Here is a 26,144-nt window from a genome sequence, read left to right as displayed (position 1 = left end):
CTCCGGTAAAATGCCGATTTCACCCAGAACGATTTCGATGTCCAAATATAGGCTTCCAATATATCGATCTTTATGTCTCGACCATTTCGAGACTCCTCGTTACGTCCGTGATCACATCCGGGACTCCGAACAAACTTCGGTACATCAAAACTTATAAACTCATAATAAAACTGTTATCGTAACGTTAAGCGTGCGGACCCTACGGGTTCGAGAACTATGTAGACATGACCTAGAACTATTCTCGGTCAATAACCAATAGCGGAACCTGGATGCCCATATTGGTTCCTACATATTCTATGAAGATCTTTATTGGTCAAACCGCATAACAACATACGTTGTTCCCTTTGTCATCGGTATGTTAGTTGCCCGAGATTTGATCGTCGGTATCCAATACCTAGTTCAATCTCGTTACCGGCAAGTCTCTTTACTCGTTCCGTAATGCATCATCCTGTAACCAACTCATTTGGTAACATTGCTTGCAAGGCTTATAATGATCTGCATTACCGAGAGGGCCCAAAGATACCTCTCCGACAATCGGAGTGACAAAACCTAATCTCGAAATACGCCAACTCAACATGTACCTTCAGAGACACCTGTAGTACTCCTTTATGATCACCCAGTTACGTTGTGACGTTTGGTAGTACCCAAAGTGTTCCTCCGGTAAACGGGAGTTGCATAATTCTCATAGTTACAGGAACATGTATAAGTCATGAAGAAAGCAATAGCAACATACTAAACGATCAATTGCTAGGCTAACGGAATGGGTCATGTCAATCACATCATTCTCCTAATGATGTGATCCCATTAATCAAATGGTAACACATGTCTATGGTTAGGAAACACAACCATCTTTGATTAATGAGCTAGTCAAGTAGAGGCATACTAGTGACTATATGTTTGTCTATGTATTCACACATGTATCATGTTTTCGGTTAATACAATTCTAGCATGAATAATAAACATTTATCATGATATGAGGAAATAAATAATAACTTTATTATTGCCTCTAGGGCATATTTCCTTCAGTCTCCCACTTGCACCAGAGTCAATAATCTAGATTACATAGTAATGATTCTAACACCCATGGAGTCTTGGTCCTGATCATGTTTTGCTCGTGAGAGTGGCTTAGTCAACGGGTCTGCAACATTCAAATCCGTATGTATCTTGCAAATCTCTATGTCTCCCACTTGGACTTGGTCCCAAATGGAATTGAAGCATCTCTTGATGTGCTTGGTCCTCTTGTGAAATCTGGATTCCTTTGCCAAGGCAATTGCACCAGTATAGTCACAGAAGATTTTCATTGGTCCCGATGCACTAGGTATGACACCTAGATCGGAAATGAACTCCTTCATCCAGACTCCTTCATTTGCTGCTTCTGAAGCAGCTATGTATTCCGCTTCACATGTAGATCCCGCCACGACGCTTTGTTTAGAACTGCACCAACTTACAGCTCCACCGTTTAATAAAAACACGTATCCGGTTTGCGATTTAGAATTGTCCGGATCAGTGTCAAAGCTTGCATCGACGTAACCATTTACAACTAGCTCTTTGTCACCTCCATATACGAGAAACATATCCTTAGTCCTTTTCAGGTATTTCAGGATGTTCTTGACCGCTGTCTAGTGATCCACTCCTGGATTACTTTGGTACCTTCCTGCCAAGCTTATTTGCTAAGCATACGTCAGGTCTGGTACACAACATTGCATACATGATAGAGCCTATGGCTGAAGCATAGGGAACATTTTTCATTTTCTCTCTATCTTCTGCTGTGGTCGGGCATTGAGTTTGACTCAACTTCATACCTTGTAGTATGGGCAAGAACCCTTTCTTTGCCTGATCCATTTTGAACTTTTTCAAAATTTTATCAAGGTATGTGCTTTGTGAAAGTCCTATTAAGCGTCTTGATCTATCTCTATAGATCTTGATGCCCAATATGTAAGCAGCTTTACCGAGGTCTTTCATTGAAAAACTTTTATTCAAGTATCCCTTTATGCTATCCAGAAATTCTATATCATTTCCAATTAATAATATGTCATCTACATATAATATCAAAAATGCTACAGAGCTCCCACTCACTTTCTTGTACATACAGGCTTCTCCAAAAGTCTGTATAAAACCATATGCTTTGATCACACTATCAAAGCGTTTATTCCAACTTCGAGATGCTTGCACCAGTCCATAAATGGAACGCTGGAGCTTGCACACTTTGTTAGCACCTTTTGGATCAACAAAACCTTTTGGCTGCATCATATACAACTCTTCTTCCAGAAATCCATTCAAGAATGCAGTTTTGACATCCATTTGCCAAATTTCATAATCATGAAATGCAGCAATAGCTAACATGATTCGGACAGACTTAAGCATCGCTACAGGTGAGAAAGTCTCATCATAGTCAACTCCTTGAACTTGTCGAAAACCTTTCGCAACAAGTCGAGATTTATAGACAATTACATTACCATCAGTGTCAGCCTTCTTCTTAAAGATCCATTTATTCTCAATTGCTTGCCGATCATCGGGCAAGTCAACCAAAGTCCATACTTTGTTTTCATACATGGATCCCATCTCAGATTTCATGGCCTCTAGCCATTTTGTGGAATCTGGGCTCATCATCGCTTCCTCATAGTTCGTAGGTTCATCATGGTCAAGCAGCATGACTTCCAGAATTGGATTACCGTACCACTCTGGTGCGGATCTTACTCTGGTAGACCTACGAGGTTCAGTAGAAACTTGATCTGAAGTTTCATGATCAATATCATTAGCTTCCTCACTAATTGGTGTAGTTGTCACAGGAACCGGTTCTTGTGATGAACTACTTTCCAATAAGGGAGTAGATACAGTTATCTCATCAAGTTCTACTTTCCTCCCACTCACTTCTTTCGAGAGAAACTCCTTCTCTAGAAAGGATCCGATTTTAGCAACGAAAATCTTGCCCTCAGATATGTGATAGAAGGTGTACCCAATAGTCTCTTTTGGGTATCCTATGAAGACACATTTCTCCGATTTGGGTTCGAGCTTATCTGGTTGAAGTTTCTTCACATAAGCATCGCAGCCCCAAACTTTAAGAAACGACAACTTTGGTTTCTTGCCAAACCACAGTTCATAAGGCGTCGTCTCAACGGATTTTGATGGTGCCCTATTTAACGTGAATGCGGCCGTCTCTAAAGCATAACCCCAAAACGATAGCGGTAAATCAGTAAGAGACATCTTAGATCGCACCATATCTAGTAAAGTACGATTACGACGTTCGGACACACCATTTCGTTGTGGTGTTCCGGGTGGCGTGAGTTGCGAAACTATTCCGCATTGTTTCAAGTGTAGACCAAACTCGTAACTCAAATATTCTCCTCCACGATCAGAATCGTAGAAATTTTATTTTCTTGTTACGATGATTTTCCACTTCACTCTGAAATTCTTGAACTTTTCAAATGTTTCAGACTTGTGTTTCATCAAGTAGATATACCCATATCTGCTCAAATCATCTGTGAAGGTGAGAAAATAACGATACCCGCCGCGAGCCTCAACATTCATTGGACCACAAGCATCAGTATGTATGATTTCCAACAAATCAGTTGCTCGCTCCATAGTTCCGGAGAACGGCGTTTTAGTCATCTTGCCCATGAGGCACGGTTCGCAAGTACCAAGTGATTCATAATCAAGTGATTCCAAAAGCCCATCAGTATGGAGTTTCTTCATGCGCTTTACACCGATATGACCTAAACGGCAGTGCCACAAATAAGTTGCACTATCATTATCAAATCTGCATCTTTTGGTTTCAGCAAAATGAATATGTGTATCACTACTATCGAGATTCAATAAAAATAGACCACTTTTCAAGGGTGCATGACCATAAAAGATATTACTCATATAAATAGAACAACCATTATTCTCTGATTTAAATGAATAACCGTCTAGCATCAAACAAGATCCAGATATAATGTTCATGCTCAACGCTGGCACCAAATAACAATTATTTAGGTCTAAAACTAATCCCGATGGTAGATGTAGAGGTAGCGCGCCGACCGCGATCACATCGACTTTGGAACCATTTCCCACGCGCATCGTCACCTCATCCTTAGCCAATCTTCGCTTAATCCGTAGTCCCTGTTTCGAGTTGCAAATATTAGCAGCAGAACTAGTATCAAATACCCAGGTGCTACTGCGAGCATTAGTAAGGTACACATCAATAACATGTATATCACATATACCTTTGTTCACTTTGCCATCCTTCTTATCCGCCAAATACTTGGGGCAGTTCCGCTTCTAGTGTCCAGTCTGCTTGCAGTAGAAGCACTCAGTTTCAGGCTTAGGTCCAGACTTGGGTTTCTTCTCTTGAGCAGCAACTTGCTTGCTGTTCTTTTTGAAGTTCCCCTTCTTCTTCCCTTTGCCCTTTTTCTTGAAACTGGTGGCCTTGTTAACCATCAACACTTGATGCTCCTTCTTGATTTCTACCTCCGCGGCTTTTAGCATCGCGAAGAGCTCGGGAATAGTCTTGTTCATCCCTTGCATATTATAGATCATCACGAAGCTCTTGTAGCTTGGTGGCAGTGATTGAAGAATTCTGTCAATGACACTATCATCAGGAAGATTAACTCCCAGTTGAATCAAGTGATTATTATACCCAGACATTTTGAGTATATGTTCACTGACAGAACTATTCTCCTTCATCTTGCAGCTATAGAACTTATTGGAGACTTCATATCTCTCAATCCGGGCATTTGCTTGAAATATTAACTTAAATTCCTGGAACATCTCATATGCTCCATGACGTTCAAAACATCGTTGAGGACCCGGTTCTAAGCCGTAAAGCATGGAACACTGAACTATCGAGTAGTCATCAGCTTTGCTCTGCCAGACGTTCTTAACGTCGTCAGTTGCATCAGCAGCAGGCCTGGCACCCAGCGGTGCTTCCAGGACGTAACTTTTCTGTGCAGCAATGAGGATAATGCTCAGGTTACGGACCCAGTCCGTGTAATTGCTACCATCATCTTTCAACTTTGCTTTCTCAGGGAACGCATTAAAATTCAACGGAACAACAGCACGAGCCATCTATCTACAAACAAACATAGACAAGCAAAATACTATCAGGTACTAAGTTCATCATAAATTTAAGTTCAATTAATCATATTACTTAAGAACTCCCACCTAGACAGACATCTCTCTAGTCATCTAAGTGATCACGTGATCCAAATCAACTAAACCATGTCCGATCATCACGTGAGATGGAGTACTTTCAATGGTGAACATCACTATGTTGATCATATCTACTATATGATTCACGTTCGACCTTTCGGTCTCCGTGTTCCGAGGCCATATCTGTATATGCTAGGCTCGTCAAGTATGACCTGAGTATTCCGCGTGTGCAACTGTTTTGCAACCGTTGTATTTGAACGTAGAGCCTATCACACCCGATCATCACGTGGTGTCTCAGCACGAAGAACTTTCGCAACGGTGCATACTCAGGGAGAACACTTCTTGATTATTAGTGAGAGATCATCTTAAAATGCTACCGTCAATCAAAGCAAGATAAGATGCATAAAGGATAAAGATCACATGCAATCAATATAAGTGATATGATATGGCCATCATCATCTTGTGCTTGTGATCTCCATCTTCGAAGCACCGTCGTGATCACCATCGTCACCGGCGCGACACCTTGATCTCCATCGTAGCATCGTTGTCGTTACGCCATCTATTGCTTCTACGACTATCGCTACCGCTTAGAGATAAAGTAAAGCAATTACAGGGCGTTTGCATTTCATACAATAAAGCGACAACCATATGGCTCCTGCCAGTTGCCGATAACTTCGGTTACAAAACATGATCATCTCATACAATAAAATATAGCATCACGTCTTGATCATATCACATCACAACATGCCCTGCAAAAACAAGTTAGACATCCTCTACTTTGTTGTTGCAAATTTTACGCGGCTGCTACGGGCTTTAGCAAGAACCGTTCTTACCTACGCATAAAAACCACAACGATAGTTCGTCAAGTTGGTGCTATTTTAACCTTCGCAAGGACCGGGCGTAGCCACACTCGATTCAGCTAAAGTGAGAGAGACATACACCCGCCAGCCACCTTTAAGCACGAGTGCTCGTAATGGTGAAACCAGTCTCGCGTAAGCGTACGCGTAATGTCGGTCTGGGCTGCTTCATCTCACAATACCGCCGAACCAAAGTATGACATGCTGGTAAGCAGTATGACTTGTATCGCCCAAGACTCACTTGTGTTCTACTCGTGCATATAACATCAACGCATAAAACCTAGGCTCGGATGCCACTGTTGAGAACGTAGTAATTTCAAAAAATTTCCTACGTACACGCAAGATCATGGTGATGGCATAGCAACGAGAGGGGAGAGTGTTGTCCACGTACCCTCGTAGACCGTAAGTGGAAGCGTTAGCACAGCGCGGTTGATGTAGTCGTACGTCTTAACGATCCGACCGATCCAAGCACCGAACGTACGGCACCTCCGAGTTCAGCACACGTTCAGCTCGATGACGATCCCTGGGCTCCGATCCAGAAAAGCTTCGGGGATGAGTTCCGTCAGCACGACGGCGTGGTGACGATGATGATGCTCTACCGGCGCAGGGCTTCGCCTAAACTCCGCGACGATATGACCGAGGTGGAATATGGTGGAGGGGGGCACCGCACACGGCTAAGGAACGATCCGTAGATCAACTAGTGTGTCTATGGGGTGCCCCCCGCCCCCGTATATAAAGGGGCCAGGGGGGAGGAGGCGGCCGGCCAAGGAGGGCGCGCCAAGGGGGGAGTCCTACTCCCACCGGGAGTAGGACTCCCTTCTTTCCTAGTTGGAATAGGAGAAGGGGGGAAAGAGGAGGAAGAGGGGAAGGAAAGGGGGGGCGCCCCCCCTTCCCTTGTCCTATTCGGACTAGGAAGGGGAGGGGCGCGCGGCCCCCTCCTACCTCCTTCCCTCTTCTCCCTCGAGGCCCATGTAGGCCCAATAACCCCCCGGGCGGTTTCGGTAACCTCCCGGTACTCCGGTAAAATGCCGATTTCACCCGGAACGATTCCGATGTCCAAATATAGGCTTCCAATATATCGATCTTTATGTCTCGACCATTTCGAGACTCCTCGTTACGTCCGTGATCACATCCGGGACTCCGAACAAACTTCGGTACATCAAAACTTATAAACTCATAATAAAACTGTCATCGTAACGTTAAGCGTGCGGACCCTACGGGTTCGAGAACTATGTAGACATGACCTAGAACTATTCTCGGTCAATAACCAATAGCGGAACCTGGATGCCCATATTGGTTCCTACATATTCTACGAAGATCTTTATCGGTCAAACCGCATAACAACATACGTTGTTCCCTTTGTCATCGGTATGTTACTTGCCCGAGATTTGATCGTCGGTATCCAATACCTAGTTCAATCTCGTTACCAGCAAGTCTCTTTACTCGTTCCATAATGCATCATCCCGTAACCAACTCATTTGGTCACATTGCTTGCAAGGCTTATAACGATGTGCATTACCGAGAGGGCCCAGAGATACCTCTCCGACAATCGGAGTGACAAAACCTAATCTCGAAATACGCCAACTCAACATGTACCTTCGGAGACACCTGTTGTACTCCTTTATAATCACCCAGTTACGTTGTGACGTTTTGTAGTACCCAAAGTGTTCCTCCGGTAAACGGGAGTTGCATAATTCTCATAGTTACAGGAACATGTATAAGTCATGAAGAAAGCAATAGCAACATACTAAACGATCAATTGCTAGGCTAACGGAATGGGTCATGTCAATCACATCATTCTCCTAATGATGTGATCCCATTAATCAAATGACAACACATGTCTATGGTTAGGAAACACAACCATCTTTGATTAATGAGCTAGTCAAGTAGAGGCATACTAGTGACTATATGTTTGTCTATGTATTCACACATGTATCATGTGTCCGGTTAATACAATTCTAGCATGAATAATAAACATTTATCATGATATGAGGAAATAAATAATAACTTTATTATTGCCTCTAGGGCATATGTCCTTCACGGATGTCCGGCATCTGCTATCCAAAGATCATCTGTAATCTGGGTATTCGCCGGATGTCCGGTCATTTTCCGGATGTCCGGACTATACCACGGATGTTCGGCCCCTCAGTTTTGTCCTCTTCTTTCTGCCTTACTTCACGTGCACTATGCCAGGCCGGCTGTCCGGCCCATGTCCCGGATGTCCGGCCTTGCCTGTCATTTACACTGCAACGGCCATATTTGCACCCACACTATATATAACCCTCTTCCCCCTCGGGAGAGGGTTGACCATTCACTTTGAGCAAACCCTAGAACACATTCCTTCCCCTTCTTTGCACCAAAGGAATTCGTAATTTGAGCAAGTCTTGAACTTTTCTCCATCGTTCTTGTTACTCTTGGAGGTTGGAGACTCCTAGGCGGTAGGAGTCATTCGGAGAGGACTCGTTCATTGTGATTACCCTAGAAAAAGTTTGTAAGGGTTTGGAGATCACCCCAATATCTACCAGTAGTGGTTGAGAAACGCCTTCATGGTGTTGTCTCAAAGGGAGAGTAGGGTGAGCCTTCATGGCGTTGGTGTGCCTTCGTGGTAACATCTACCTCTCTAACGGTGATGTAGCTTCCCTCCAAGGAAGTGAACATCGGCATACATCCTTGTATCTCGGAGGTGCGGTTATCCCTAACCCTAACTTCCTACCTGTGGTTACTTGTCTTTTTAGTATTTACTTAGATCATATTGTGCTTGCTTACTCTCCTCTAGTGTAACTTGTTTGCCTTGTTTAGCTCATCGCATCACACTTGGAATTGTTAGGCTCAACTTCATATTCCGCATTATTGCCTAAAATTGCTAAGTAACAATTAAAATTTGTAATTGTACCTATTCACCCCCCCCTTCTAGCTCCATCTCGATCCTTTCAGCCGGAGACATAGACGATGCGGCGTGCCATTGCTGGCGAAGGAGAGTATGAAGGTTGACGGTTGGGCGTCTAGGTATGAGGGGATTCGTCGGTGCTACAAGTGGTTAGAGGGATGGCCATGTTGTGAGGAGATGTGGCAACAATTCCTACCACAAAGTGGCGGGGTAGATGTTGGGCCGGTGTAGAGGTGTTGGGATATCCTCTTCATGTGGATTGTAAGAAGATGACCATTTGAAGCCTTTTAGGCAGCCCAATGTTGTGCAAGAGCCCGCTACCCATTAGGTTTATGACCTAGGATGATTTTGGACTTTGCACATGAGGGAAAGGGGATGTGTAGCCTCCCATCTAGCAGCCACCAAGAAGAACGACAAATCTAGGTTGAGCGTCCATTGGAGAATAAAAAAGAAAACCAAGAGAGTCAAATAGAGAGAGGGAGATTGAAGGAAAAAGCTTGCCGATCAAGCAAAGGAATCCATCCCCAAGGCTGTGAAGATTATATTCACCACTTTCTCTCCTTCAAGCTGTGGTTCCACCATTTTTTGGGTGAGATTGTTTCAATCTCTTGTTCTTGCAAACACTAATCTGTTTTTCCTAGTTTTACCTAGAGAAAAAACTTCTTGGTGTCCCACATTTGATAATAGTGGAAGAAGATTTGGGTGACTTTGGCCCGTGGTTTTCACTAATTTGTTTTTTTGGGGGGGGGGGGGGTGCGAAAGGGTTCCACATTAAAATATGGTGTCAATGTGCTGATATGACTATTGCAGTTTGGAGGTTCTCTTGATCCAACCATTGTCTGAGGATCATGTGGGGTATTGCTAGAGCTATTTTCTCCATGTATGTTGTTGCATATGTTTTCTTCTGTACTGAGCAATGATCCTGGAATTACTAGATGAAATTGTGCTGAGCAACGACTAAATGAAAGGAAGGTGGTTACTTTTCGCAAAATGTATGCCCTCACAGTGGTGGTAACTAGAGTAGAGAGGTTGCATGCGGCTGTGGAAAATACACTATGCTAAAGTCGCTGTCATGCCAGAATCTATGGTATAAATTTCCCATTTGATGAGCTTGTGACATTTCATAACAGAGCTCATGTTTGGAAGTTGAATCGAACAGAACCTAAGATTTTTTGTTTCCGCTGTATTTCATACCATAATTATGTGTTAATTCAACAGGAGACTGGGTCGATAGTGGCCGAGGCCTGCAAGCAATAATGGGGGGACGGGGTAATCGGCTGGCCTAGTTACTCTTTTATGTGAGTTTCAATTTGTCTCGTATGATCATTGCACCACTTTTTCCTAGGCAAATGCAAATAGCTTGTCGCAAACACAAAATCTTGGTGTGTGTTTCGGCTGTCATGAACCAATCAACACATTTTCAGCAATTATGCTACAGTCAATATATATCTACACTAAACGATCAAATTAATCCACAAACATCCATAACCTTCATCTAACCAATTGATGTGCTCCATGCTCTTCATACGCGAGACATCGAAGCAGTAGCACTTGTGGAGCTTGACAGTGCCAGCGACGGCTCCAACGTCGTCCTGCCATTTGGAGAACCGTTCTGTGCAGCCACAGTTGAAGACAACTGTGCCAGAAGTGCTGACGAGCACACCCCAGTCGCTGCACTCGACGGCCCGAGCCCGAGGTGGTCCCCCCACTCGAGACCTTTCTCGCCTCCTGTTGTCGGCTTGCCGACGTACGATGTGATGGCAGCTGCAAGCGCCGTGTGGAAGCCCGGGTTCGACGTAATCGCCTTGGCGATCGTATCAGTGAGCATGATCGGTGCCGCCGTGCCCGTGCCACCACTGCCCAACTCAGCCGCCCTCCGTCGCACATGCAGCGGCTGGTAGAGCAATGCCGCTGAGCCTTGTTGCCTTCCATGGATGCTGCTGAGTGCAGCTTCGAATGCGCCCTTGTTGGGGCCGTTGTAGGACGTGCCAGACGAGGATTCGTAGCCCAGGTATGATCCAACGCCTGATGGCCACGTGGTGGCGCCGGGTAGGCTACTCATGTCGAAGCTAGAGATGGAGAAGCTCGTGGAAGGGTAGCTACTAGTGTTGTTGCTGTGGCCGTGAGAGCCGGTGAAGTTGGAGGAGAACCTGTTACTATTGCCGAGGGAGAAGGCGTGTTGCGAGGCGGCCTGCGAGGTCAGGTCAAGGGTGATGGTGGGGTATGATGGGGTGGCACTGATGGACGCGCCGCCGGCTACTGGGAGGAAGAACGGCCGGCTGGTTAGCTGGTTGGAGGGGTCGACGGTGGTTGCCGCTGGGAGGCCAAACCTGAGGTCGCGGAGGCTGGAGGCGCCAGAGGGGAAGCCGAGCGAGGTGGAGGAGCCTGACATGAGCATGGACGCAGCGGCAGAAGTGGTGAATGCCATGGCGGTGGCGGAGGTGGAGAGGTGGTGGTTGTGCGCGCCCTCGTAGGTGGTGATCAGGATCGATATGTCCTCCTTACATCTCTGCACCTGGGGAAAAATGTACGTGCATGATTAGTTGGTCACCATGGTGAAAGTAAATAGCAGAAAACTATTATAATTGCGTAAGCGTCGGCGAAAACTACCACAATTGTGAGACCTAACAAAAGGCTACTCCGTCATATGGCTATCTGAAAGTAACTTGCAGTGAATTAACGCAAATATCCTTTGGTTGATCGTGCCACTTGGTAGTGCTCTAATACGAAGTATATATAATGCATACGTTAGCAGGCGCCAACTTCTGCCATGTAATTAAGCTCCCATTCGTCAGTGATAGTTAGGTAGCATTGCGATGTTTAAAAGCAACACATGTATAGTTCTTGGTCAAGTTTGGTGTGCAGACACAGTTCAAAACTGCGACACTTATTTTGGATCTAGTACCAATTACCAAACATTAGTTAAGAATTTTACTTTGTGATGTTGATCATGCAAAGCATACCTGCTTTCTGACGGGGCACCCCGTTGCGACGGTGCAGCGGTAGTAGGCGCGCGGGCATGGGTTCCCCTTGGATTTCTTCTGCCCGTACTTCCTCCACTGGCATCCATCGTTCATCTGAGGCCAACAAACCACACAAATCATTTATGTTCTCTCGAAATAGGCTTTCACTCCGTGTCATATATAAGGCAAAGACAAATCATCTTAAATTTCCATCTCACTCATTTAACATTCGATTCCTTCGTCACTTGTGTATGTATCTATGTATTCCCTCCGGTCCTTTTTACTCCGCGTACTAGATTTGAGTCAAGTCAAACTTTGTAAAGTTTGACCAAATATATATTAAAAAGTGTCAATATCTACAATATCGGATATACCTACTATGAAACTACATTTCATAATGAATCTAACAATATTGATTTGGTATTGTGAATTTTGATATTTTTTCTATAAGTTTGGTCAAAATAGAGATGCTGTGACATCGGTCAAAACTTATATGCAGACTAAAAATGACCGGAGGGAGTATATATGTACGTACCGTTGGCGTGTCACACATAGCCCTCACCGACACCCTGGCCTTCTTGGCCAGTGGCTGCTGGGCCACTTCCTCCTCCATCTCCACACCGTTGCCGGTGCTCCTAGGGTTCTTCACCATTTTGCTCGCTGCTGCTGATGTTGTCGTCGTCTCCACGGCCTGCTCCTCGGAGCTGCCTCCAGGGCTCAACGTCAGCACATCCCGACGCACCTTTGTCTCACTTTGACCGGCTACACCAACAGCTTTGCAGCCTGATGATAGTTCAAGACACATGTCTCTTCCTTCTGGATAATTAGCTCCGCTATTGATCTTTTCTCCCATGTTCGGCCTACTCGTGCTGGCGCTTGTTCCGAGGTGCAAAGAGAAGAACCCGGGCTCCTTGACGTCGTTGGAGAGCGATGTGTGGGCCGGTGAGCCCACAACGAGGTTCTTGCCTCGCCCTTGCTGGTGGAGAACATCGAACTGCTTCTGAAGCGATCGATGGTTCTCCACCATCCGTGATAGCATCGTCTTCAGCCTCTCGTTCTCTTTTTTCACTTCGCCCATCTCTGCCCTTGTAGAGGCGATCTTGTCTTCTTGGGCCTGAATTGATGAAAGCATCACAACCGCGAGACCCTTTATTAGTTATACGCTCATTGGTGAAGCAAATCACATATGATAATGCCCAGTTGGCCACTTGGCTTGGTGTGTAGGTACTACTCCCTCCATTCCAAAATATAATGCGCCCATGCTTCCAGAGGTCCAAATTTGACCATAAATTTAACCAACGGGACCGACTGCAGCGGGAGAACTCCGTTCCAAAAAGTAGTGCTTACTCTATTCCTGTGCTTCAGCTTTCACCATAAATTTAACCAACGAGACCGATTGCGGCGGGAGCAAAAATTGTACCAGTGAATTCGTATTCAAAAGAGGTTTTCAATTATATAATTTTTTCTCCCGCCGCAGTCGGTCTCGTTGGTTAAATTTATGGTCAAAGTTAGACCTCGGGAAGAGCAGGCGCACTATATTTTGGAATGAAGGGAGTATATTTGAAAACTTCTTTTAATACGAATTCACTGGTGTAACTTTTGCTCCCGCCATAGTTGTTCTCGTTGTTAAATTTATGGTCAAAGTTGAAGTACGGGAATAGAGGAAGCAATATATTTTGGAACGGAGGGAGTATTTGACAACTGAGACTAACTAGCTTTGTACTACATAGGAAGATGAACAAAATTGTATTGAAATATATACAGCTAATAGATGCAGGTTCTTTTTTCTTGAATTTGTGGGGAATTTCAGGGTAATTAAGAAATTTAAAGGTTACTTATTAGTAGTTTTAGTTTGAAGAATAATTATGTACCTCTTTTTTTGTGCTTGACTGGTTTTGCAAGAACTTGAAAAGATTGCCTTCCGAGGCTCGATGATCATCTCTCATCTGCATCTCCAACATGAAAGTTGATATTAATTAGTATAAGATGAGCAAACAGTTAATAACAGCATGAATTTATTGGATGACAAGCTATGGAAAAATCCATTTCTTGGCTTATCCACATGTTTAATTTGACTGTTCTACGAGCACCAGGATCTGCGTGGTCCCTAAAGATGAGCACCTGATTGATTTTGACATGAGAAAGAGAAGTCCCCGACTTCCATTCATTGATCAAGAAACAGAACCCAGAGAAGAGAGAAACTCAGCCAAGTCCTATCTTCCACACATGCATGGATCAAGATTCAAGAACCACATGCCGGACAAGAGAGAAACTCAACCAAGTCTCTAGTCCTAACCATTAGTATTATCCATACTTGTTCAAGAAAAAGAATCAGACTCTTTGAAGCATGAAGAAATATGCAAAGCACAAAATCAAGAGAAGTAATTAAACAGTTCTAAACCTGATCTTTCAGCCGCACTTCATGGCCGTGAAGCTGCCTCTGGTCTTCCCTGATCATCTCGATCTCCTTTGACAGAAGACAAGCTATCTCTGTCTCCTTGGGAGCAAGGCAAACGTCCCTCCTCTTTCTAGTTTCTCTAGCCTTCCAGTTCCAGCTCTTTCTTGTCTAGCCCAGCACCAGCCTTGCCATGGCCATGGCCTTGTATATATAGGCAGCTAGCTAGGCGCCTAGACCATGGCCTCGACCTTCTCTTCTCTTCCACCCCTCTCCTGTTTGGACTGGATTTATTTTGGCATAAACAAACGCCGTACGCCGGTGCTTGCCAACGCTGATCAGGCAGGTAGCGCCAGAAATGTCAAACACAGCCGCACTCTTTGGTGAAGACTCGCAGAGAGACAGAAAAATCCATATATCGGCGGAGGAGACTGAGATTTACGTGTGTTCAATAGGCTTCAACGTGCGCCACATGCTGCTGCTGTCTGGCCCCCTCTGGCGTTGATGAAGCTTCCCGCAAGTCCTCGTCCTCGGCGTCGGCGTCGCCTGGGCCCAGTATTATAGAGCGGGAGACTCTTTCGTCAAGCAAGGAATCACTTTCAGACCAAATTTCAGTCCTGTAGGGCCGTTCGTTAGAGGAAGTTCAGTCATAATCGCTCATACTCATACAATATGTCTTTGATCCATGTAATGAGATTTGGTGAGGGGGAGGGAGGGACAGGTGGGCCCATGTGTCTTCTACACAAGTTAGAATTTCTTGACAGAAAGAAGTTCACTTAGAGGCTGTTTGTTTCCAAGGACTTATTGGCTTAGGGACTTAAAAAAGTCCCTATAAATCCCATCTAAACCAAACAGGAGGGACTTATAGGAACTTAAAGTGGGCATTTGAGACTTATGAAATAAGACTCTCAAGGAGGGACTTATAGGGACTTATAGTTGTAATATGGTCTTATAGGGACTTACAAGTCCCAGGAACCAAACAGGTAAGGATTTTTTAGGGCCTTGGGACTTAAAAGTTGGGACTAAAAAAAGTCCTAAGACTTATGAACCAAACAGAGCCTTAATTCGATGTTGTACATGTTATTAAGTAGTTATATATGTAATTATGTCGGAGAAAAATGAATTAGACTAAGAATTGTCAGAAAAAGAATTTATTCCCAAAAATTCTTTTTTTAATGGAAATCACTTTTTTTAAATAAACTAATGATGTCTCGCTAGCTAGCCAGATCTATCATCAAAAGCTGGGCTAGAACTGCAAAGCTTGGACCATGACTAGACCATAAGTACGTAGATAAATCTCCCCAGATCCAAGGTTCCCCTCTTCCACAGGCATGCACGTTCAGTAGTGGACTACTTGCATGGAATTCTTTGGGAAATCAACATATAAACACAGTAAACAAATGCAAGACCATTGACCTTAATCATGGCTAATCTCATGGGGATTAAGAAAAGGTACAGTGCTGTTATTCAAAGTTAGTTGTGCCATTTGCCTGGAGTACCGTGTGAGTATAGTTCTGGCTGCCTTTTCTGGTGAACCCACTGGTGTGCTCTGTGCTCTTACAGTAATCATGGATTTGGTGTTACCATTCTTTTTAGATCCCAATGCGTTGAAACCTTCATTTATCTGTTGCTTACAGTTCATGGTTCTCGTCATCCATTTGCAACAGAGCCGATCTCTACACTAAAATTATCAATAACTGCATCCAGCATTTACCCGGCTAGAGAAGAACAGTAGTTCTGTTAATCCAAGCTTAGTTAATTTGCCTAGTTTTCCATTTGGAAGCTGAAGTGCCGTTCAAGTTTGGTATTTTTATATGTGCACACGGGCTGGACTTTACACACTGTGTTAGGTGGCTCAGGGATTGAAATTTGCAGCAATTCAAGAGGTAGGTAAAACCTTGATTTTTAAAAATCAAGGTATGTGTTCTTGTCAAGTTTCCTACCTCTTCTATTTATCCGGAAGAAAAACCAATGGACTTGTATTTTTCCAGGTAACAAGTGGCTTTACTAATTCAATACGTTTGTTTGTTGGATCTTTGTGTTTACAACCACTATATTTCATACTTATAGGCAGTTGATTATGCTGCAATTTAGTCTATTTTGGGCAGCCCAATAACTATTTCAGAAATTCCTAATAAATCCTAGAGGCCCACTTAGCCCATTTGTGCAAGGCAAGGGATACTACTAAAAGTTTAGTCCCACATTGCTAGTTTAGTGGGAGTTGGACCTCCTTATAAGGGGGGTTCTTTCCCCACTTGTATGAGCATGAGAACAAGAGGGACATCCATGCGCGCTCCTACTCCGCCGCCCGCCTCGCCACGCCACGCCTTGTCACGACGCGCCGCGGGTTGCGGGAATGAGCCGATGTCTAAATTTTTGCCACGCACTACGGGTATACGAAGGTCACTCGGGAGATGGAAAGTTTCGCTGTAGTGGAGATTAAAAGCGAACGCTGCACCCTTCGGCTACTGTCTGTTCGTTTCATCTCCCTTGGTCCCTTCAGCTCTCGGCGCCGCCCTCTCGCCTCCTTCTCTTGCGCCTATAAAAGGGAGGTCGCTCCTCTCAGCAAGACGCACCAGAACTACTTCTTCCTCTCGCCACCGGTTCCTGAGCACTGCACTGCTGCTACGATCTTCTCCATCCCGGCTTGCGGCGTGCACCGCAGGTCGGGACAGTAGGCCTCCGAAACCGCACTCTTTGAGTCCTGTACGGGAGAAGGGTGATAAGGTTTTTGGGGAGCGCTCTGCGCGACTACTGGCTGATTCATCACGGATGATCCGGTCACCGACGACTACTTCCCCGATGACGACTTCTTCCCCGACGTCCACGACCTCCTCGACGACATGGCAGGCGAGGACACCGACCCCAAGTCCAGCACTTCTGCTGCTGCTGTGCCGTACATGTTCTTCTCCTTTCTGTTAGAAGTCCTGCTACAGTTCTTGGCTCTAGTTTCTGTCCTACGTATGTTAGCTTCTATGTCGTATAAGCAACTTCATCTAGTGACTGTTCTAGATGTGTTTACCTCAAGTTCATATATGCAGACGATGTTTACCTTCTCTCTGTCAGATTGCATGACTTGCTTTATATTTGCTATTTTAGTCATGTTTTATCTACTATTTCTGTTAATAAAATCATTTGGTAAATTGCTCATATTTCCAACAATCCAAAAACCTTATTATAGGCAATTTACCCCAAGTGGTTTTGCTGCTTCCATGAGACCACCTATGTTTGAGGGTATCCACTATAAGAGGTGGCGCGTGAGAGCAGTCTTATGGTTTCAAACCATGAGTTGCTATGACGCCACTCTTGGCAAACCTGAAGGAGAGCAAGATGCCCAACAGGCACAAGCTTTTCAGAAAATGGATACCTTGTTTAAGGCTGCTCTCTTGAGTGTTCTTGGTGAGAACATAGTTGATGCTTATGCGTCAATTGACAATGGAAAAGATATGTGGGACGCACTCGAGGCCAAGTTTGGGGTCTCGGATGCCGGCACTGAGCTGTACATCATGGAGCAATTCTATGATTACAGGATGACTGAAGAGCGCTCTGTGGTTGAGCAGGCTCATGAGATACAGTCATTTGCTAGAGAACTTGAGCACTTCAATTGCATGCTACCGGACAAGTTTGTTGCCGGGGTATCATCACTAAGCTTCCTCCTTCATGGAGGAACTTTGCTACCTTACTGAAACATAAGAGACAGGAGTTTTCCGTTCCGGATCTCATTGGTACTCTTGATGTGGAAGAAAAGGCGAGAGCAAAGGACACACGTGCTCGAGGTATTGAGGGAGGATCTAGTGCCAATGTGGTACAGAAGCAGAACTTCCAGCCCCACAAGTTCAAGAACAAGGGCAAGTTTGATGGTAAAGCAAAGTTTGATGGGAAGAACAAGGCTGTGCAACACACGAACTTCAAGAAGAAGAATGGCAAGAAGAAAGGTGCTTGTCATGTGTGTGGAGATCCTGATCATTGGGCTCCTAGTTGCCCTAATCGCTATGACAAGCGTCATCCTGGGAAAGGCGGCAAGACCGCTAATGTTGTCATTGGAGACACTGACATGAAGGATGCTGGGTATGGTATATTTCCCACTATTCTTTCAGTATGTCATTCTCCTGATTGGTTGATTGACACGGGTGCTAATGTGCATGTATGCGGTGATATTTCCATGTTTTCGTCTTATCAGACCGCAGGGACTTCAACCGTGCTGATGGGCAACGGTTCAAGTGCTTCTGTTCGTGGTGTTGGCACGGTCGATCTGAAGTTTACTTCGGGGAAGATCGTGCGGCTGAAGAACGTGCATTATGTCCCCTCCGTCAATAAAAATCTTGTTAGCGGATCTCTTCTGTGTAGAGATGGCTATAAGCTTGTCTTTGAGTCGAATAAATTTGTAATATCCAAGTATGGAACCTTTGTTGGTAAAGGCTATGAGTCAGGAGGCCTGTTTCGTTTATCCTTATCAGACGTTTGCAATAAAGTTGTTAATCATATTTGCAACAATAGTGAATCAAATGTGTGGCATTCACGACTTTGTCATGTTAACTTTGGTTGCATGTCGCGACTAGCGAAGTTGAACTTAATCCCTAGTTTCACCACTGTCAAGGGATCTAAGTGTCAAGTGTGTGTGCAAGCTAAGCAACCTCGTAAATCTCACGTGACTGCGGAGACGAGAAATCTTGCACCACTAGAACTTATACATTCAGATCTATGTGAAATGAATGGTGTTTTGACAAAAGGTGGAAAGAAATATTTCATGACGTTAATTGACGACTCCACTAGATACTGCTGTGTGTATCTTCTGAAATCTAAGGATGAGGCTTTGAACTTTTTCAAGATCTATAAAGCTGAAGTGGAAAACCAACTTGATCGAAAATCAAGAGGCTTAGGTCCGACCGTGGTGGAGAGTATTTTTCCAATGAATTTGATGCTTTTTGTGCGGAACATGGTATAATCCATGAGAGGACGCCTCCCTACTCACCTCAGTCAAATGGGGTGGCCGAAAGAAAGAACCGTACTCTAACTGATTTGGTTAACGCCATGTTAGACACATCGGGTCTCTCCAAGGCATGGTGGGGGGAGGCGATATTGACAGCATGTCATGTCCTAAATCGAGTTCCCACAAAGAACAAAGAGATAACTCCATTCGAGGAATGGGAGAAGAAAAGGTTAAAACTCTCTTATCTGCGAACATGGGGTTGTTTGGCGAAAGTCAATGTTCCAATTCCAAAGAAGCGGAAACTTGGACCAAAGACTGTGGATTGTGTTTTCCTGGGATATGCTTTTCATAGCATTGGCTATAGATTCTTGGTTGTAAAATCTGAGGTACCTGACATGCATGTCGGTACGATCATGGAGTCGAATGATGCGACTTTCTTTGAAGATATCTTTCCCATGAAGGATATGGCTACCTCATCTAATCAGGAGATGCCTAGTTCATCGAATCAGGAACCAGTTACAATTACCGAACCTGCCATTTCGATGGAACACTTTGAAAGTCCTGTGGAGGAGAACAATGAAGTTCCTATTAGGAGCAAGAGACAGAGGACTGCAAAGTCCTTTGGTGATGATTTTCTTGTGTATCTCATAGATGACACTCCCAGTTCTATTTCAGAGGCCTATGCATCTGAAGATGCTGACTACTGGAAGGAAGCAGTTCGTAGCGAGATGGATTCCATCTTGGCGAATGAAACTTGGGAGATAACTGATCGTCCTTATGGGTGCAAACCTATAGGATGCAAATGGGTATTCAAGAAGAAGCTTAGGCCTGATGGTACTATTGAAAAGTACAAGGCTCGGCTCGTGGCTAAGGGTTATACCCAAAAGGAAGGTGAAGATTTCTTTGATACTTACTCACCTGTGGCTCGACTGACCACTATTCGAGTTCTACTTTCACTAGCTGCCTCACATGGTCTTCTCGTTCATCAAATGGATGTTAAGACTGCTTTCCTAAATGGAGAGTTGGATGAGGAAATTTATATGGAACAACCAGATGGGTTTGTAATAGATGGTCAGGAAGGGAAAGTGTGCAAGTTGCTGAAGTCTTTGTATGGACTCAAGCAAGCACCCAAACAGTGGCATGAGAAGTTCGAAAGAACTTTAACAGCTGCAGGCTTTGTTGTGAACGAAGCTGACAAATGTGTGTACTATCGCCATGGTGGGGGCGAGGGAGTTATGCTTTGCTTGTATGTTGATGACATACTGATTTTCGGAACAAATCTGAATGTTATTAAGGAGGTCAAGGATTTCCTATCTCGCTGTTTTGAGATGAAGGATTTAGGAGTGGCTGATGTCATTCTGAACATCAAGTTGTTGAGAGATGATGATGGTGGGATTACATTGCTTCAATCTCACTATGTGGAAAAGATCTTGAGTCGCTTTGGCTATAGTGACTGCAAGCCCTCTCCAACACCATATGATGCTAGCGTGCTGCTTCGAAAGAATCGAAGAATTGCTAGAGATCAATTGAAGTATTCTCAGATTATTGGCTCGCTTATGTACTTAGCAAGTGCTACAAGACCTGACATCTCTTTTGCTGTTAGCAAACTGAGTCGGTTTGTCTCAAAACCAGGAGATGTGCATTGGAAAGCTCTAGAGAGAGTTTTGCGTTATTTGAAAGGCACTGCGAATTATGGAATTCACTACACTGGGCATCCAAAGGTGCTTGAAGGGTATAGTGACTCAAACTGGATCTCAGATGCTGATGAGATAAAGGCCACGAGCGGTTATGTATTCACTCATGGAGGTGGCGCTGTTTCTTGGAAGTCTTGCAAGCAGACCATCTTAACGAGGTCAACAATGGAAGCAGAACTCACAGCACTAGATACAGCTACGGTCGAAGCAGATTGGCTTCGCCGGCTCTTGAATGACTTGCCGGTTGTTGAGAAACCTGTACCGGGTGTCCTTATGAACTGCGACAATCAAACTGTGATCACGAAAGTGAGCAGCTCAAAGGATAACATGAAGTCATCAAGACACGTTCAGAGAAGGTTAAAGTCTGTCAGGAAAATGAAAAACTCCGGAGTTATTGCATTGGATTATATCCAAACGTCTAAAAATCTGGCAGATCCTTTTACTAAGGGTCTATCACGTAATGTGATAGATAATGCATCGAGGGAGATGGGTATGAGACCCACAATATGAGTTGTTCACAGTGGTAACCTATTCTTTGTGATCGGAGATCCCGTGAATTAGATGTGGAAGACAAGCTGTTGGTCAACTGAGAGGAGAGTATCCCTACTATTCACAATACCACTCCATGAAGATGCAATACTCTCCTAATCTGCATGGCAGGTTGATGTATATCTTAATGTGTTCTAAGTGGCTTATTTAAGCAGAGATGTTATCCTGCAGAACATCTTTTGAAGAACACACCTATATGAGTCTGATTGTCAAACGTCGCAATCTATGAGAGTAGGGTTCTCTCTAGTAAACTCATGAAAGGTCACGGAGTATGACGCATAAGCTCCACCCGCGGGGAAGACCCACGGTAGCCACGTATCGGTCAAGGCTTTATGTGAAGCTAGATTCGCAGAAAACTTGCAGTTCAAGGCCCAGTCCACTGTTCAAGTTGCTTACTAGTGTAGCATAGAGTTCTAGGTGGAAGTTCAACTTAACAGTCTCCACTGCAGTACCGGTATATAAAACAGTGTTTTGGAACCAAAGGCAAATTTCTGTGTGCCTCTGGGATCTGGTGGGGGATTGCTGAAATTTAGTCTATTTTGGGCAGCCCAATAACTATTTCAGAAAATCCTAATAAATCCTAGAGGCCCACTTAGCCCATTTGTGCAAGGCAAGGGATACTACTAAAAGTTTAGTCCCACATTGCTAGTTTAGTGGGAGTTGGACCTCCTTATAAGGGGGTTCTTTCCCCACTTGTATGAGCATGAGAACAAGAGGGACATCCACGCGCGCTCCTCCTCCGCCGCCCACCTCGCCACGCCACGCCTCGTCACGACGCGCCGCGGGTTGCGGGAATGAGCCGAGCCGATGTCTAAATTTTTGCCACGCACTACGGGTATACGAAAGGTCACTCGGGAGATGGAAAGTTTTGCTGTAGTGGAGATTAAATGCGAACGCTGCACCCTTCGGCTGCTGTCTGTTCGTTTCATCTCCCTCGGTCCCTTCAGCTCCCGGCGCTGCCCTCTCGCCTCCTTCTCTTGCGCCTATAAAAGGGAGGTCGCTCCTCTCAGCAAGACGCACCAGAACTACTTCTTCCTCTCGCCACCGGTTCCTGAGCACTGCGCTGCTGCTACGATCTTCTCCATCCCGGCTTGCGGCGTGCACCGCAGGTCGGGACAGTAGGCCTCCGAAACCGCACTCTTTGAGTCCTGTACGGGAGAAGGGTGATAAGGTTTTTGGGGAGCGCTCTGCGCGACTACTGGCTGATTCATCACGGACGATCCGGTCGCCGACGACTACTTCCCCGACGACGACTTCTTCCCCGACGTCCACGACCTCCTCGACGACATGGCAGGCGAGGACACCGACCCCAAGTCCAGCGCTTCTGCTGCTGCTGTGCCGTACGTGTTCTTCTCCTTTCTGTTAGAAGTCCTGCTACAGTTCTTGGCTCTAGTTTCTGTCCTACGTATGTTAGGTTCTATGTCGTATAAGCAACTTCATCTAGTGACTGTTCTAGATGTGTTTACCTCAAGTTCATATATGCAGACGATGTTTACCTTCTCTCTGTCAGATTGCATGACTTGCTTTATATTTGCTATTTTAGTCATGTTTTATCTACTATTTCTGTTAATAAAATCATTCGGTAAATTGCTCATATTTCCAACAATCCAAAAACCTTATTATAGGCAATTTACCCCAAGTGGTTTTGCTGCTTCCATGAGACCTCCTATGTTTGAGGGTATCCACTATAAGAGGTGGCGCGTGAGAGCAGTCTTATGGTTTCAAACCATGAGTTGCTATGACGCCACTCTTGGCAAACCTGAAGGAGAGCAAGATGCCCAACAGGCACAAGCTTTTCAGAAAATGGATACCTTGTTTAAGGCTGCTCTCTTGAGTGTTCTTGGAGAGAACATAGTTGATGCTTATGCGTCAATTGATAATGGAAAAGATATGTGGGACGCACTCGAGGCCAAGTTTGGGGTCTCGGATGCCGGCACTGAGCTGTACATCATGGAGCAATTCTATGATTACAGGATGACTGAAGAGCGCTCCGTGGTTGAGCAGGCTCATGAGATACAGTCATTTGCTAGAGAACTTGAGCACTTCAATTGCATGCTACCGGACAAGTTTGTTGCCGGGGTATCATCACTAAGCTTCCTCCTTCATGGAGGAACTTTGCTACCTTACTGAAACATAAGAGACAGGAGTTTTCCGTTCCGGATCTCATTGGTACTCTTGATGTGGAAGAAAAGGCGAGAGCAAAGGACACACGTGCTCGAGGTATTGAGGGAGGATCTAGTGCCAATGTGGTACAGAAGCAGAACTTCCAGCCCCACAAGTTCAAGAACAAGGGCAAGTTTGATGGTAAAGCAAAGTTTGATGGAAGAACAAGGCTGTGCAACACACGAACTTCAAGAAGAAGAATGGCAAGAAGAAAGGTGCTTGTCATGTGTGTGGAGATCCTGATCATTGGGCTCCTAGTTGCCCTAATCGCTATGACAAGCGTCATCCTGGGAAAGGCGGCAAGACCGCTAATGTTGTCATTGGAGACACTGACATGAAGGATGCTGGGTATGGTATATTTCCCACTATTCTTTCAGTATGTCATTCTCCTGACTGGTTGATTGACACGGGTGCTAATGTGCATGTATGCGGTGATATTTCCATGTTTTCGTCTTATCAGACCGCAGGGACTTCAACCGTGCTGATGGGCAACGGTTCAAGTGCTTCTGTTCGTGGTGTTGGCACGGTCGATCTGAAGTTTACTTCGGGGAAGATCGTGCGGCTGAAGAACGTGCATTATGTCCCCTCCGTCAATAAAAATCTTGTTAGCGGATCTCTTCTGTGTAGAGATGGCTATAAGCTTGTCTTTGAGTCGAATAAATTTGTAATATCCAAGTATGGAACCTTTGTTGGTAAAGGCTATGAGTCAGGAGGCCTGTTTCGTTTATCCTTATCAGACGTTTGCAATAAAGTTGTTAATCATATTTGCAACAATAGTGAATCAAATGTGTGGCATTCACGACTTTGTCATGTTAACTTTGGTTGCATGTCGCGACTAGCGAAGTTGAACTTAATCCCTAGTTTCACCACCGTTAAGGGATCTAAGTGTCAAGTGTGTGTGCAAGCTAAGCAACCTCGTAAATCTCACGTGACTGCGGAAACGAGAAATCTTGCACCACTAGAACTTATACATTCAGATCTATGTGAAATGAATGGTGTTTTGACAAAAGGTGGAAAGAAATATTTCATGACGTTAATTGACGACTCCACTAGATACTGCTGTGTGTATCTTCTGAAATCTAAGGATGAGGCTTTGAACTTTTTCAAGATCTATAAAGCTGAAGTGGAAAACCAACTTGATCGAAAAATCAAGAGGCTTAGGTCCGACCGTGGTGGAGAGTATTTTTCCAATGAATTTGATGCTTTTTGTGCGGAACATGGTATAATCCATGAGAGGACGCCTCCCTACTCACCTCAGTCAAATGGGGTGGCCGAAAGAAAGAACCGTACTCTAACTGATTTGGTTAACGCCATGTTAGACACATCGGGTCTCTCCAAGGCATGGTGGGGGGAGGCGATATTGACAGCATGTCATGTCCTAAATCGAGTCCCACAAAGAACAAAGAGATAACTCCATTCGAGGAATGGGAGAAGAAAAGGTTAAAACTCTCTTATCTGCGAACATGGGGTTGTTTGGCGAAAGTCAATGTTCCAATTCCAAAGAAGCGGAAACTTGGACCAAAGACTGTGGATTGTGTTTTCCTGGGATATGCTTTTCATAGCATTGGCTATAGATTCTTGGTTGTAAAATCTGAGGTACCTGACATGCATGTCGGTACGATCATGGAGTCGAATGATGCGACTTTCTTTGAAGATATCTTTCCCATGAAGGATATGGCTACCTCATCTAATCAGGAGATGCCTAGTTCATCGAATCAGGAACCAGTTACAATTACCGAACCTGCCATTTCGATGGAACACTTTAAAAGTCCTATGGAGGAGAACAATGAAGTTCCTATTAGGAGCAAGAGACACAGGACTGCAAAGTCCTTTGGTGATGATTTTCTTGTGTATCTCATAGATGACACCCCCAGTTCTATTTCAGAGGCCTATGCATCTGAAGATGCTGACTACTGGAAGGAAGCAGTTCGTAGCGAGATGGATTCCATCTTGGCGAATGAAACTTGGGAGATAACTGATCGTCCTTATGGGTGCAAACCTATAGGATGCAAATGGGTATTCAAGAAGAAGCTTAGGCCTGATGGTACTATTGAAAAGTACAAGGCTCGGCTCGTGGCTAAGGGTTATACCCAAAAGGAAGGTGAAGACTTCTTTGATACTTACTCACCTGTGGCTCGACTGACCACTATTCGAGTTCTACTTTCACTAGCTGCCTCACATGGTCTTCTCGTTCATCAAATGGATGTTAAGACTGCTTTCCTAAATGGAGAGTTGGATGAGGAAATTTATATGGAACAACCAGATGGGTTTGTAATAGATGGTCAGGAAGGGAAAGTGTGCAAGTTGCTGAAGTCTTTGTATGGACTCAAGCAAGCACCCAAACAGTGGCATGAGAAGTTCGAAAGAACTTTAACAGCTGCAGGCTTTGTTGTGAACGAAGCTGACAAATGTGTGTACTATCGCCATGGTGGGGGCGAGGGAGTTATGCTTTGCTTGTATGTTGATGACATACTGATTTTCGGAACAAATCTGAATGTTATTAAGGAGGTCAAGGATTTCCTATCTCGCTGTTTTGAGATGAAGGATTTAGGAGTGGCTGATGTCATTCTGAACAT

The 26,144-nt window shown here is 44.7% G+C and overlaps 1 protein-coding gene across 1 annotated transcript; it reads right to left on the bottom strand.

Moving 5' to 3' along the window:
- Window positions 1–10,317: 10,317 nt before the first annotated feature.
- On the bottom strand, window positions 10,318–14,608 carry LOC123083029 (WRKY transcription factor 72B). The gene is made up of 5 exons (XM_044505189.1): window positions 14,239–14,608; window positions 13,709–13,783; window positions 12,373–12,951; window positions 11,838–11,951; window positions 10,318–11,389 (listed from the first exon to the last, which is right to left on the bottom strand). Exons 1-5 carry the CDS (start codon window positions 14,293–14,295, stop codon window positions 10,397–10,399), a joined length of 1,818 nt encoding a protein of 605 aa, XP_044361124.1. The 5' UTR covers window positions 14,296–14,608; the 3' UTR covers window positions 10,318–10,396.
- Between the last annotated feature and the right edge of the window lie 11,536 nt (window positions 14,609–26,144).

The sequence above is a fragment of the Triticum aestivum genome, chromosome 4A (assembly GCF_018294505.1).
Source record: "Triticum aestivum cultivar Chinese Spring chromosome 4A, IWGSC CS RefSeq v2.1, whole genome shotgun sequence".
Taxonomy (NCBI): Eukaryota; Viridiplantae; Streptophyta; class Magnoliopsida; order Poales; family Poaceae; genus Triticum; species Triticum aestivum.
Note: the sequence above shows the minus strand (reverse complement) of the source record. Positions and strands in the feature narration are given on the sequence as shown.

What these genes read in the sequence shown, in the direction of transcription:
- LOC123083029 (XM_044505189.1), bottom strand. Translation starts at nt 14,295, where the DNA reads ATGATCAGGGAAGACCAGAGGCAGCTTCACGGCCATGAAGTGCGGCTG. An exon ending in CTATGTGTGACACGCCAACG is followed by an intron (nt 11,952 to 12,372) that starts GTACGTACATAT and finishes TGTTGGCCTCAG; the next exon opens with ATGAACGATGGATGCCAGTG. An exon ending in GGTGCCCCGTCAGAAAGCAG is followed by an intron (nt 11,390 to 11,837) that starts GTATGCTTTGCA and finishes ATTTTTCCCCAG; the next exon opens with GTGCAGAGATGTAAGGAGGA.